A 15,309-nucleotide genomic window follows, 5' to 3' on the forward strand; every position below is an offset into this window, starting at 1 on the left:
CTCTTAAGGACTCTAACGCTCCAATAGAAATAAATGGGAGAAGAGGCATTTCTTCCAATTCCAAAGCCTCCCTTAACAATCGCAATCGGGGCTGGCAATTTCGTCTCAAAACAATGCGGTCATTAGGTGAAGCATCACATGACATGCCTGACATGTGAGTTCCACTGTGGTCAATAAGTGAATCACCGCAGGGCATGATGCCTAATGTCCCATGACTTGTGACTCCCCGTTGGCTTCACCATGGACTGCTTGTTGGAAGATGGTTTGAAGGTCACACAAAAGGCTATTTTGTGACTGTGGGTTACAGGCAGTCCTTGACGTACGACCAGAATTGAGCCTGTTGCTAAGTAAGACAGCTGTTAAGTGACTTTTGCCCCATTTTATGACCTTTATTGCTATGACCATTAAGTGAATCACTTCAATTGTTAAGTTAGTAACATGGTTGTTAAGTGAATCCAGCTTCCCCCATTGACTTTGCTAGTCAGGAAGTCACAAAAAGCAATCGCATGATTCCAGGACACTGCAACTGTCATAAATATGAACCAGTTACCAAGCGCCTGAATTTTGATCAGGTGACCATGGGGATGCTTCAATGGTTGCTAAGAGTGAAAAATGGCCATAAGTCACTTTTTTCAATGCCGTTGTAACTTTGAATAGTCACTAAATGACTACTGTCCTAAATGTCCTAGCCCTTCCTAGTTTCTAATCCATTTATTTAATACAGATTCTTTCTAACCAAAAAGTGAAACAGACTCTGTAGAGAGCAACTGAGTCAACCAGAATATGATTCATCTGTCATGTCTCTCATTTAAATGCAGGGGATTTTAAAAAAAGTGGGTACATAAATCTCAATATTTCAGAAGGTGCATCGTCCACAATCACTTACGTCAGGTAAGTTCCTCTTGTGTTAGCGCTCATCATAAGGTCCACTTTTTTCGTAGGTGTCTCCAGCGTGCCCGTTAAGGAAATGGCACTTGCATTGTTCACAAGGACATCGATTCCTAGTTTTAAAAACAAGCCACGTTAATACCTGAACACTCATCTTTCAATCTAGCAATTCGTCTTTGGGGCGTTTATCGTTTCAATCATTTTTTAATCAAAACACATACATTTAGTATATACTTCAGGAGTGAACACAAGCCTTTACCTCCAAATTTCTGAACAGCCAGGACCACCGCATCCGCAATTTGATCTTCTTCCCTTACATTAACAATACACGGTAAAGCCTTTCCTCCAGCTGCTTCAACTGATAAGAAAAAACAATACATATACATATATAATCAGTCAAAAAGGGAGTAACATCCAATCTATTTACAGTTGCACTGGATGAAGTACTGGTAGGAATTTTCAAACCCAAAGCTCTGCTTGTGGGCCTTGATGTGTTAAAAGTCCAGTGATGGTATACAATTATAAAATTGTCAAATTAATACCAATTTTTGTCACTAATGAAAGCAGTTATAAGTTTCTCAGAATTTGCACCAATCTGAATAGATTGTAAAGCAGGGTCTCTGTTTTACAATAAAGTAACTTAAAACAATGGAAACAGTTAAAACTTTCCTGGGACTAAATACTAGTTAAAAGCATAGGCAAGAGTTTAAACATCAAAACTTCTTACTCTGTCTGTACTGCAAATAGTTTAGAGATTTCAATCACCCAAGATGTAGCTCAACCAGGGATGGGATTCTACAGGTTTGCACCTATTCACTAGAACCAGTTGTTAGAAGAAATTACTGGCCTAATCCTGTAAGGAAGGCAGGAAGGAAACATTCTGGTGATGCTTACAGAAACTGCCTCTCCATTAACCCTTATTACTCTCTTGGCAGGACTAGAGTTCCTGTCTCCGGAACTTCTCTGGAGTTTTTTTCCCCTCCTTTGCTGGTACTTTGCTTGTGTAGAGTGACCATTTAAAGTTACAATGGCACTGAAAAAAGTGACTTATGACCATTTTTCACACTTACGATTGCAGCATCCCCACAGTCACGAGGCCAGGCGAGGAGATGCATGCCTCAATGTGAGTGATGTTGAGTTGGTCACGCCCAGCCAGTCACATGACCACCAAGCCAGGCGGCGGGGGGGGATGATTTCGCATGCACAGCCAGCAAGAGCACGTGGAACTCCATTTGTACAAGTGGGGTGCACGCACACCCGCTGCTCACGCAAATGGAGTGTACACGCTTGCCCGCTGCTCACAAGTAAGCATGCATCTGCGCACCCTCGTTGACCGTTTTCCTGGCCCCTCATGGCCCACAGGTTGAGGCCCCCAGCCTATAGGACTAATGATTTCATTTTTCTTTTTAGACTAAAGGATTTGTATGCAAGAATTGATTGGTGATGATATTATACATCTACTTGATCTTTCCTCTGGGAACTCACATGGACTGTTTCTTCACAAAACATTCCTCTGTGGTCAGCTGAAATTGAAATTGGAAAATCCTTGTTTTTGAAATCTGAGCAATGATCTACTTACTGATGAACATCACCATTTGCTTTCTTCCCGACAACACGTTTGCTTTCTTCCCGACAACACATAATCTTGTTCTGTTGTTGCTGCTCAGTGACCTTGTTTTGTGTTTAGTTTCTCAGCTTATCTTAAAACCGTCTTATCTTTGCTAACTGCCTCCTTTGTTTGTAAAGCATGACCTCTTTTATCTTTTTTTCCTCATAAATATTTGTACTCTAGTTTTGTGTGGCTTGGCCTATGTTTGTTTTCTCTGATCCCTTTAGCCTGTTTTGATTCAGATTTGGGGATCTGTGGAAGCCCATTGGTTTGTTTCCCTTATTCCTTGTAGTTGGCAGCCTTCAGGCCTAACAGAGAAGGTAACACAAGTTTTGTGGCCTGGTGCTAAAGGCTCCTACTCGGAGCAACTCTTCATTTTGCTTGACGATGTCATTCTTTCCAGACTCGGTTATGTTAAACATAGGCTTCCAATTTTGATTGGATTTTATCAAATATGTGTGCTAGGTTATCTTATACCCAGCAAAAGATCATTTTAATTCAGCATCTCATTCTTCATGAGAAAGAAAAATCCCTTCTCACCGTTATGGGGGTTATGTGTCTTCCTCATTCACAAGTCCTCTGGGAATTTGAGATCCTGTGTTAGTATCTTAGCTATTCATAGTACTACACTTTTCTAGACAGACAGCTCTGATGGCATTCCTGAGATCGGTTGGAGACACTTTCCCAGCTTAGAAGTCATAGCTCTGGGCACTCATAGCTCACTGGGATTACTTTACCCTTGACTTTCACATTCTCTTGAGTTTCTTCTTCAGGCTCTGTTAGTTCTCCAGCTTCTCATACCCCTTCCTAATGCTACTGTCATTTAGCAATGGTACTTCTGTCATCACCAGAGTTTTCTGGTCCTTGGGGTTTTTTTCCCTTCCTTCCTTCCTTCCTTCTTCTCTTTTTTCTTTCTCTCTCTTCCTTTCTATCTCAAATACACACACATTTCATCAGAATTTTCCCACAGAAATTCTGTTTATCAGAAAAGTAATCACGTTTCCTAAATGTATTCAAAGTTAATAACCCTGTTTATGTTAAAATTAATAACAAACTTACTTATAAATCATGATATCGCTAAACCATGGGAAACCATCTGCAGTTATGTGTAGGGGATGCTTTCTAGATATTGTATAAGTATCCCTTTGTAACTTATTTGGGGTTTACTATTCCTTGTCCTGCCTGAATGAGTTGTTGTAATGTGCATTATTATACTGTATGTATGCCTTTTGTCTGTAACTACTGTACTTGTGACAAAGAGATTTCAGTATTCTATCCCTAGCATAAATTCTTACCGTACACTTTTCTATACTATTATTACAGTTTTAATAAAGTGACTTGTATTGTTTGTATGCTTATCTTGTTAAATGTATCGATATTCATCAAATGTATTTAGCATTTGGACCAATTTCCTTAAACTGGGAACTCTGCTAGTTAGCCAGAAAAAAACTGAATTCCAAAAGAGATAATCTCAAGGTCCTCCTTTGGTCACCTGAGAACTCCCAGTGCAACTCCGTAAGCATAAATCTATGCTTTGTTCTTTGTTGTTGATTAATAAAACTCATTGGACAATTAAAATGTAAGAATATTTTAGGGAGGGAGGGAGGATGGAGGAGAATAGAGTGGAGGGAAGAATGGCTTTGAGTTATACCAAAGCATTCAGCTGTGGGTTGATTTAAGCAGAAGAGTAAAAGTAAAAATGCCCCTTGAGGCAGCAACAGAATTGAAACAAACTGGCCCCGCCTGTCTATCAGTCCATTCAGTTGAAGGATCAAGTTCCCAAATGATTTGGAGGTTAAAGCAAAGATCCCCCACGTCTCCTTCTCCAGGCTTACTTTCTTCTGCAGCAGTATAGATTGTTCCTGGGAGCGTGCGGTGTGGTACTCCTGTCTTAGCAGCTATAACAACATTTGCCCCATCCTTTGCTGCTTTCAAGGCAATTGCTTTTCCAATGCCACGGCTTGCACCTGTTATAAAGAGAGTGCATCCAGCCAACTTCCTAAAAAAAGTGAGAGAAAAACAGAAAATCAGGAACGACAGAAGGATGCATCCATGCATGCAGAAAAAAATAACATTTAAACATTGGAAAAATAGAGAACCTTCAATCACAATTGCTTCAAGTTGATACATATCTGTAAATTTAAATTTTGCAACTAGGTTCAAATCCAGTGACTGGGAATATTATAGAAAAATAATGTTGTATTGTATGTCTATGAACTTTGCGTAGGTGTCACGAAGGGTATCCAGCCAATAAACACATGGATTGCATGTATTGGGTAAGTATGCATATTTTCTTGGATTTTATCATTAACTGCATGGCAAAGAAAACTAATAGTGCCATTTCCAGTAACAATTTTTCAGTACAATAGACTAATTTTGCCACAGGAAGATCACCCACAACTACTTTTCCTGCTCATTCAAACTCATCCCATTAATTTTTTAAAAGTTATATCAATACAATGCTTACGCAACTAGAGCTGCCTTATAGTCTTGTCACTGGACCATCTGAACTCCGCGTACTCTGACTGACATCTGCTCTCTAGTTTTCACATAGGGCTTTTCCCAATCCTACTTAGCAACATTAAAAATTGGATCTGGGACCTTTTGCATGCGGAATATATGGTCAACGTCTTAGACTTAAGGAGATCTTTGGTCCAATCCTAAACCCAAGAAACATAGGAACTGTTTGAGGTCTTAGAAATAGTACCAAGAATAATGGGAATGAATGGACATATGCACTGCTAGAAGCCAAATGCCAAATAGCTCTGAAAATTAATCTTCGTATGAATCTGCTTCTCATTTGCACCTCCACCTAGTATCTTCTATTTTCACCAAATTTAGGCCTAGTCTTCATTTCTCCTCCTCCCACTCCAAATGCACCAATAGCTCACAGATATCTGTTTTAGGGGGCAAAAAAACCTTCCAACATTCTACTAAGATAAATAAGATGCTTGAAACCTTCTCTACAGGCAGATATCAGGCAGATACTAGGGCTGTGCTCTCTTCATACCTTACACTTCATTTATTCAAAGATAGTTCTGCCTTTAAGTCCTGAGTTCCTTTTAACTTTCTCCTACAGCCAACTTTATAGCATGGATGGTAATAACAATTTTACTACTTAAAAAATAAAGACTATCCCAACACTATAGGAACAATTTAAGATACTGCAAATTAAAATATAGTTTTCTATAAAATCATAGAGAATAAAATTCTTTATTGGCCAAGCGTGATTGGACACACAAGGAATTTGTCTTTGGTGCATATGCTCTCAGTGTACATAAAGAAAAAATAAAATACATTCATCAAGAATCATAAGCTACAACACTTAGTGATAGACCTAGGTTACTAATACGCAATCAAATCATACTAGGAAACAAATAAAACAATATAAATCGTAAAGATACAAACAACACGGTTAAAGTCATAAGTAGGAAGAGATAATAATATTAATACCGTCTTACTAAGTAGTTTGACAGTGTTGTAGGAATTAGTTGTTTAGCAGAGTGATAAGAGTTCTGGGGGAAAACTGTCCTTATGTCTTTGTATTCGTGTCTTTATTTGTGTCTTTGTGTTGCAGGTTAACTCTGCATTCCTACAGCCAGTTCGATCCTGACCAGCTCAAGGTTGGGCTCAGCCTTCCATCCTTCCGAAGTCGGTAAAATGAGGACCCAGATTGTTGGGGGCAATATGCTGACTCAATAAACTGCTTAGAGAGGGTTGTAAAGCACTGTGAAGGGGTATATAAGTCTGTTAATGCTATTGCCATGTGTTGACGAAGAAAGCTCAAAGAAACCATCATTAAGAGCAACCGTAACTCTAAGTATAAGTTCGTAAGAGTAACCTAACTTTATAACTTTAACTGAAACTAAGTAGTCCCTATCAATAGAAGGAAGAGATGAGCATAAACTGACACAGAACATGTGCGTAGTGTTCAAAAGGAATGTTATCTCAGTGTTTTCCATTAACTCCCATAAACAAATGATAAAATTATTGGAGGAACAATTTGTCAGAGACCTTGCAGTTACGAATGCAAAGAAATGCAAAGCTTGATTGACTCCCTGAAACAGCATATACAAACTAGTCATTTTTGAAAATACTGGAGGACCATGTGTACATTACACAGGATTTTTCCAGAACAATAATTATTTTTATGATATTTTTCAAAAAAAAACACGCCTATTTTCTGCCCATAGATTTCAGAAGGGTTTCTCTCAACTATCTGAACAGTTTCTTTAACTGTTTAACTTTCTTTAAGAGGCTTGTTAGCAAGACTTAACAAATAATTTTATTTCAGTGCTTTTGCAGTAAAACTGCAATGAAATAAAACAAGATGAATATGTTTAAAAAATATTTATTTTATAGATTGTGCTCAAGGCATCCAACCACGAATGATAATAAAGAGCAATAGAGATTAATGATATGGACTTCTTTTATGTAGGAGAAGGCATGTAGAATTTTGATGACTGTTTACATACAATGTCATCTTCAACATTTTTAGTGAAAAAAACCTTGAAGCTGCTAAAAAAGGAGAGACCTCCAACTATAAGATACTCTCCCTCACCGCATCAAACCTTTACCCAGTGGTGGGATTCAAATAATTTAACAACCCGTTCTCTGCCCTAATGATTTCTTCCAACAAGCAGTTCACCAAACTGCTCAGAAAGTTAACAATCAGTTCTCCCGAAGTGGTGAGAACTGGCTGAATCCCTGAATCACTGCCTTTACCCTCTGTATCACCAATGAACAAGTATAAATGTTTTCATTAAAAATAGTGGATTAGAGCAACAGACTATCAATGAAAATAATGTAGGATTTGCTTCTGCAATAACCGCCTCTTTCTTCGTTGAAGTGGATTACTTATTTCAGCAGAACACAATCCATCCACAAAAGCATCTATCAGGGGCCAATGACAAAACATATAAGAAAGTAATGCAAAAGGTCCAAAGAAGTTGTTTGCCTGAGTTTTGATGGCTGGAACAATATTCCTAATGATCCCAAAGAAGGAAGGATTTCCCTTACTGAAACAACTGATAAAAGTGACACATTATTAAAAACTTAGAAGCAGTTTTAAAACTTGTAAAAACAGTGAAAATTAATTCTGAATGCTGACCAGTCTATGTGACTTTATCCTCTGTATATAAGATGAGAAGAATTTTGGAACTAGATAAGGAGCTAATCCAGGCAGTTGCCAGGAATCAAGACTGACCTGAAGCTATACACACACACACACACACGCACATTTTAAAACCAATAATATAGTAGAAGTGTTTATTTGATGGAATAGATGGACATATGTTTATTTATTGTGTCAATTTGTGCAGTCATATGTCTCACATATATGACTCTGGGCAGATCCCAACAATAAAAACATAAACAGAAAAAGCAAAATATAAGCCAAAACATATGAAACCATAGTGGCTTCTGTAAGTTCCTTTTCAGTGCTCCGGAGTAAAATAAAGGGAAACAGCTCTTTTATTATTGCTACTGCAAAGTTCATAAGAAATATCGAGTCAGACTTTGAAAAGAAAAATTAAAAAAATGACAAATTCCAAGCACAATCCAAAAAAGCACTATGAGCCAACTCATTTTCTTGCCAATACTCTCACTACCTGAAAGTCATACTAGCGATCCGATGAAAGCACAATATGAATTCAGAAGCAGTATTTTCTTATTTAAAACTTAAAAGAGATTCCACCACCTCCACCCTGTCTTTACAATGAAGGTTAAATTACACTTTTACTTCAGGCTTACATTTCTTTTATTTAACCATTGCCTTATTATTGCAACTCTTCCTCCTGTCCCTTAAGGCTATTTTCACAGTCCACTACATGAGGCTTTAAATAAGCAGAAGGGACAGGGATTTAAAACATACCAAACTCTCAACTAACCTGGTATCTATTTCATTAGGACCAACCTGTTCAAACTCCTCCCAGATAACTGGCAAGACCTCATTTCAGGCAGCTCAGTCCAACTCTGAACAAATCCAAGTGATTTTACCTGAGAGACGCCTGGGGTGGGATTCTACCGGTTTGGCCCGATTCGGGCAAACCAATAGCTCCAAGGATCAACCGTGAGCGAATCAGTTCTCTCCAATGATCAGATGTTGGGCCCGCCCACCCCGACTCTATTCTGTGCTTTATATCCTGGGTTTCAAGCTCAGCTGATTTGCGCAGATTGCTGGAGAAAGGGCGTTGGTACTCACCTGATACGCCCGTTCTCTTTGAGCTGCGAGGAGCATCCAGTAATGGGAGGTGCTTCAGTCTCTGCATCCTTAGGCTGAGCTTGAATTGAGGAACGCTCCTCCACCACCACATGACTTCTCCACAGCATTCCCCAGTTTTGCAAAGGCGAGAGGAAAAAAAGGTTGCTCCTATCCCTATCACCTTAAAAAAACGTTTGGTCCTTGGCTGAGATAGAGAGAGGCCCCACCAGAAAGAAAATAGGGTGGGGCTGGATGCTCCTCACAGCTCAAAGAGAACGGGCGTATCAGGTGAGTACCAATGCTCCTTCTCCTATGAGCTGCTCAGAGCATCCAGTAATGGGACATACCAAAGCTTGGCCTGTCCTAAGGGAGGGACTCCGTCCGGTCCGGAATCTCTCTAGGGTCCCTAAGAACACGCTGCAGGACCCACCTGCCAAATGAAGCCTCCGCAGAGGCAAACACGTCAATTTTATAGTGCCAAATGAAAGGGGAAGGTGAGGCCCAAGTCGCAGCCCGGCATATTTCGATTATTGGTGCCTGGGTAGCCCAGGCTGCCGAAGTGGCTGCGCTCCTGGTTGCGTGGGCTGTTATGCCCTTAGGAACCTGAAGGGCCTGGGACTGATATGATTTAGCTATGGCTGCCCTAATCCATTGTCCTATAGTAGAAGATGACACCCTGTGTCCTTGTGTTTTGGGTTGGAAAGAAAGCAGTAGGGCCTCTGACTTCCTGAAGGACTTTGTCCGTTTGATGTAAATTCGCAGAGCGCCTCTTACATTGAGCTTGTGCCATTGTTGTTCCCTTTCCTGCGACTGATTGGGACAAAAATTTGGGAGGATGAGCTCCTGGGCTCTGTGGAAAGCCAAATTGACCTTTGGCAGAAAGGTGGGATCGGGTCGGAGGATCACCCTATCTGCATGAAAGACACAGAGGTCTTGCCTGACAGACAGGGCTGCTCTTTCCGAGATACGTTGGGCTGATTTAATGGCTACCAGGAAAACCACTTTATATGTTAGGAATTGGAGACCCGTCTCCCTCAAAGGCTCGAAAGGCTCTTTGGTGAGGGAGAAGAGGACCTTATTGAGGTCCCAGATGGGATAACGGTGCACTGGGGGGGGGGCGTAAGTTGGTAGCCCCTCTAAGGAAAGCCCGGATGAGGGTGTGGTGAGAGAGGGAACTGAGACCCTCATAAGAAAGGACTGATGACAGGGCAGCTACCTGTTGTTTCAGTGTGTTAGGAGACAGCCCCTTGTCAGGTCCCTCCTGAAGAAATTCTAAAATTTGTGCTATGGAGGGAGAAACTGGGTTGATTTGAAGTTTGTTGCACCAACGACAGAAAATGGCCCATGTGGCATTATAAATTCAAATGGTTGATGGTCGACTGGCAGCTAGGATAGTGTCAATGACCTTATTTGAGAGTTTTCCTTTCCTCAAACTGCTCCGCTCAACCTCCAGACAGTCAGTTGGAAACATTGCAGGTCCGGGTATAGGAGGGGCCCCTGAGACAGGGAAATCCTGTCTGGTGGGATCCTCCAGGGAGGGCCACCGAGAGAATGCGAAGATCCGCAAACTACGGCCGTCTGGGCCAGTGAGGAGCCACTAGGAGCAATTCCGCCTTTTCGTGGAGCAGCTTCTGGATAACCCTGGGCACCAGAGCCAGAGGGGGGAATGCATAGAGAAGCCCTGAGGGCCATGGGCAGCGGAGCGCATTGTGATTTTCCGCTCCTTGGGATGGGTATCTTGAAAAGAACCTCGGGAGCTGGGTATTGAGGGAGGAGGCAAACAGGTCTATCACCGGTTTTCTGAATATCTTTGTTGCCTCCCTGAACAGGGATGGGTGGAGGCGCCACTCTGATTGGTCTATGGTGGCCCTGCTTAACCAGTCTGCTTGGATATTTGATAGCCCTGATATAGCCCTGATATTCTGCCTTGATGGACAGAAGGTTGGTCTCTGCCCAGCGACAGAGGCACTCGCCTTCCCTCATTAGCTGGATTGAATGTGTGCCCCCTTGTTTGTTGATGTGTGCTTTGGCTATGACGTTGTCTGTCACAATGAGGACGTGTTGCCCGTGTAGCTGGGGAAGGAAGCTGCGCAGGGCCAGGAGTACGGCGTGAAGCTCCAGCCAATTTATACTGCACGATTGTTCTATTGCAGTCCATCTCCCCTGGGATGAGAGAGACTGGAAGTGGGCGCCCCATCCAAATAGGCTGGTATCTGTGGTGATAGTCAGCCTTTGAGGTTCCTTGAAGAAACAGCCCTTGTTGATGACTGGTCTTGCCCACCAGAGGAGGGACGTGAGGACCTTGGGAGGAACCCTGACCGGGAGCTTGGAATTGCTTCTGCCGGATCTCTGGTACGGGAGCAGGAACCACTGTAGGGATCTGATATGAAGATGGGCCCAGGAAACAATAGAAATGCACGAGATCATTTTTCCCAATAATTTTGACAATCCCAATAAGGGCACCCTCCTGCGGTGCCTAATTTCCTTAACCAATTTCTGAATACTAAGGAGTGTTTCTGAAGACAGGTAGACCTTGCCTTCCACTGTGTTGATAAGTGCCCCCAGGTGGGTTATCTGGGTAGAAGGAAATAATTGGCTCTTCTTCAAATTTATGAGGAACCCATGTTCCTGAAGGGAATCTAAGGTGGCCTGGGTGTCCCTCACTGCCTGATCGATAGATGGTGACTGAATCAAAATATCGTCTAGGTAACATTGGAGACGGATGGGGGTATTTCTGATATGAGCCGCCAGAGCTGCCAGGACCTTGGTAAAAGTCCTGGGGGTGGAAGCCAGTCCAAAGGGAAGGGTCACGTACTCGAAGTGTTGGTTATTGTAACAGAACCTTAGGAATTTGGAATGGGAAGGCCGAATGGCAATATGTAGGTAAGCTTCTGTTAAGTCTATGGATGTGAGAACGTCCCCTTGCCTGATACCCAGTAGTATAGATTGAAGGGTGTGCATTTTGAACTTGCAGTAAGTTAAAAAGCGGTTAAGTTGCTTCAGATCTAAGATGGCCCGCCATCCCCCCCGAGTGTTTTGGGACAACGAAAAGGTGAGAATAAAAGCCCCGACCTCGTTGGTAGGGCTGAACAGGTTGGATGGCACTTATATTAAGGAGGTGCTAGATGGCGGAAGCCATCAGGTTGCGTTTGACCGGGTCTCTGGAGAGAGGGGATGACATAAAGAAGTTTGGGGGGGGAATGGAACTCAAGGGCAAGGCCAAATCTAATGGTGTCCCTGATCCCAGAGCCGGAAGTAGAAGAGTCCCATATACTGGCAAACGACTTTAGACGCCCACCAATGGGGATAGAGTCCCTATGTCTATCTGGAACGGCGGTAAGGCCTGCTTCCGGATCCCTGAAAAGGCCTTTTATATTGGCTACTCCTCCTACTCCTTTCTCCCAAGTCGGGTCTATCCTGGAATTGGCCCGGTCTGAACGACGGAGGCCTCTGATATCTGGGAGAGAAGGGGGCCTGATAGGAGGGCCGAAAGGGGGTCCTCCGAAAGGGATGCAACTGCCTGGAATCTGACCTTCGAGTGAGGGAAGGGAGGAATTTCTTTTTGTTCCTGGTCTCCATAAGTAAAGGGTCCAGGGATGGGCCGAATAGTTTGTCCCCCACTATGGGAGAGGAGGCCAGCTTGGCTTTGTTCTTAAAATCTGCCTGTCAGTGTCTGAGCCATAGCAGACGGTGGGCCTGGATGTGCGATGTAATTGCCCTAGCAGAAAATTCGACTGCATGATATGTGGCGTCCGCCGAAAACTCAGCTGCGGCGGTGAGTTTAGCAATGTCCTGGTGTGCTCTGGTGTTAGAAGCAGGGACATGTTGTTTGAGCTGGCGCAACCATTGAATTGATGACCTTGTAAAGAAAGATGCGGCCGTAGCCGATCTTATGGCCCATGCGTCCGACTGATGGGCCCTGCGCAGGGCCAGCTCGGCCAGCTTTTCCTCCGGGCCTCTAGGGCCTCTAACGCCTCAGTCGGAGTTGAGGAGGATACCAGGCCCACAATGGGCTCGTCGACCTCAGGGGTGTTCAACAATTTAGAGAAATCCGGATCCAAATTGAAGAATTTTTTGTCGTGGTTAGAGGGGGTTGGGGGGACCACTACAGACGCCAGTTGTTTTTGGACCAGATCTGTGGCTATTCCACCATTAAGCAGAATTGTCAAACACGGATACAGGGATGTTTGCACGTATCTAATGACCTTGTTTTAGCCAATTGAAAAATGTTTCAATATCACGAAACACTGACTGTTGTTACTTTTCTTCCCAGGATACGCTAGCCCAGTATGATAAGCATATTTGCAAGCTTGCAAACTATCACATACTTTGTTCTTTGTTCTTTGTTTATGATCTTCTTCCATATAAGGTAAAACTCTGCTACCCCCTGTATGCTCCCCCACCCGCTTGAAAGAGGATAATAAATGAGGTTTGTACAGAGCACCCGAGGCTCCTTCTCCAGCTCCTGCTCCTTCTCCAGCTTCCCCTCCTTCTCCTCCTCCCCCTCCTCCTGCTGCGGCTGCTGCTGCCTGGGTCAATCCATCTGCCTCGGGTGTGAAGTGCTCCCTCCTATGAAAACAATCGGATGTCTGGTGTCTGTTATTGGTATTCACCCTTGCGAGGGTCCCTCTAAACTTCTTCCCTGCGGGGAATTCCATAGGCAGCAAAAGAACGCAGACGGAACAACGGACCAGTCGCTCGCTGCGACACAGATCTGCAAAGATAGGAGGATCTGGAATAATCTCGGCCTCTACCACGGGCTGGTTAAAAATGAAGTCCTCAGGACCTTCCACAGAATGGGCAGGACGGACTGAGGGCGATTGCTTACTTAGACCTGAAATATTTTTGGCCTTAAACAATAAGGATTTGAATAGATGTGGCCTAAAGAGGCCCGCAAGGCGGAGCTGGTCAGGGTGAGCCCTCATCCTCGGACATTTCGTCCAATAGAGGGTCTATGTCTGATAGGGGCTCGCTGTAGTACATAGACCCCAACTCGAAGTCGTCTGGGTCCATGAACTGATCGGCTTCCTCCTCCCCCTCTTCCACCTTCTCCTCCCATCCTTGGAGGGGGGCTCCCTATGCAAGGGTACCTGAGCCAGATGCTGTTCAGACCTAGGTAGAAACCTCACAGAGTGAGATTCCTGGTCAGAGCCCACCAGATACTGACTGGACCTGGCAGCTTGCTGGATGCCAGTTGCAATGCCTTGGCGAATAGCCAACTCCATCCAGGATCTTATCTTTTCAGGGATCTCCTCAATGAGAGACTCCTCTTGGCGGAGACCAGCAGCAGTTGGGGTGAAGGTGGCCTCTGGAGCCCTTCTGGTCAATGTTTCAGGAACCTGAGCCTGTTGTTCCTGAAATGGCAAGCTGCGCCTGGATGAGAAGGAAACATCTGGGGGAGGGGGAGGTTGAGCAGAGGTAGAGGGACTGGAGGATGGAGGAACCTGAGGCACCTTGAGTGCTTCCTTAGATCTCCTATCAATTTCTTTTTGCAGGGTCTTGTGACGCCTTAGGGCATCCCTCTGGGCCGCTTTGGAGGTCTCCTTAGCCTGCTTGCGCAAGTGGTGGGTTTTGGCTTTTGCCTTCAAAGAAGATCCTCTAGAAGTATTACCATCTGCCATTGCAATGACTTAAACATAACTGTAGTAGGTTAGAGATCAATATGAGGCAGTTGGCACGCCCAGGGCCCGATCTATGCAAAGACAGTGTCCCTGATCAATATTACTTCCCCCTTTTAGTGTAATTTTGTTGTTGGTTTTTTTTTAAAAAAATTTTTTTAATATATCTCTGTGGAGATATATGATTATGTAGTCAAAGAGAACAACAATAGAGCCGTACCTCACTGATAATATTTTGAGTATGAAAATATTATACTGTTAAATCAGAAATCAATATTATATTCAAGATGGGTTGTATTCCTGCTCCTGGGATAATGAAGAGGACCAATTAGCCGAATTTCGAAAATGCCTAGGCCCTGTAAAATTAAGGCTAGGGCCTGCAGCAGCCTCTCTGCACAGGCTGACACAAAAGTCCTGGGTGCGGCTGCTGTGCTGCTGGAGGGAAGCTGTGGGGTTGAGTCAACACGTACTCCAATTAAATACAAGCCAGAATTAGAGAAACTGCAATAATCTCTGAAATAAAGCCAGGCGGGGGCCTGATATTTCTGAATATCTCCTCACACCCTTCAATCAGAGAGAGACAAAATGGTGCGTGCCACAAGGAAGCCTCCAAAATGGCAGCCGTTAAGACGACGCGCCTCCCAGCAGCGTTTCCCTGCCTGGCAAGCTAAACCAAAGCTCGGTTTAGATAGGGGCTAGAAGGAGAGAAGAGGGATTTTTGGCTATGGGAGGTAGCGCAAAGATCGCTACTGACCCTCCCTTTGCTTCCCTTGGGGGTGAAAATTGCACTTCCCCTTAATGGCAGGAGTGCCAATTAGAACAATTGCGCAGGGGCTAAGGAGAAGATAATTCAAACCTGGAATAAAGCTGATTTAGTGCTGATTGAGAGTTAAGAGAATCCAAAATTTCCTGCTTCGGCCATGGAGCAAAGAACAGAACAGCCTGTCTCGCACGAGGCTGAGCAAAAAACTGGGGAACGCTGTATAGAAGTC

General features: G+C 43.6%; 2 protein-coding genes across 2 annotated transcripts in view; both read right to left on the reverse strand.

Moving 5' to 3' along the window:
- The window catches only part of HSDL2 (hydroxysteroid dehydrogenase like 2), a 36,981-nt gene that overhangs the window by 17,070 nt on the left and 4,602 nt on the right, over positions 1–15,309 (reverse strand). The window contains exons 2-4 of the mRNA XM_026713404.2: positions 4,333–4,496; positions 1,148–1,246; positions 887–1,001 (exon numbers count right to left, since the gene is read on the reverse strand). Coding sequence (XP_026569189.1) covers positions 887–1,001; positions 1,148–1,246; positions 4,333–4,496 — 378 coding nt within the window. The remainder of the gene's footprint in view (positions 1–886; positions 1,002–1,147; positions 1,247–4,332; positions 4,497–15,309) is intronic.
- LOC148127256 (uncharacterized) lies at positions 10,573–14,382 on the reverse strand. Its single transcript, XM_087928572.1, has 2 exons — positions 13,856–14,382; positions 10,573–11,079 (listed from the first exon to the last, which is right to left on the reverse strand). The coding sequence occupies exons 1-2, from the start codon at positions 14,318–14,320 to the stop codon at positions 10,573–10,575; spliced, it is 972 nt and encodes a 323-aa protein (XP_087784698.1). The 5' UTR covers positions 14,321–14,382.

This window comes from Pseudonaja textilis, chromosome 2 (assembly GCF_049901715.1).
Source record: "Pseudonaja textilis isolate UNSWEBS1 chromosome 2, rPseTex1.2, whole genome shotgun sequence".
Lineage (NCBI taxonomy): Eukaryota > Metazoa > Chordata > Lepidosauria > Squamata > Elapidae > Pseudonaja > Pseudonaja textilis.

Coding starts and splice junctions, on each gene's coding strand:
- LOC148127256 (XM_087928572.1), bottom strand. CDS start 14,320: ATGGCAGATGGTAATACTTCTAGAGGATCTTCTTTGAAGGCAAAAGCC. Junction 11,080..13,855: donor CCAGGTCCAGTCAGTATCTG/GTGGGCTCTGAC, acceptor TCTTCATATCAG/ATCCCTACAGTGGTTCCTGC.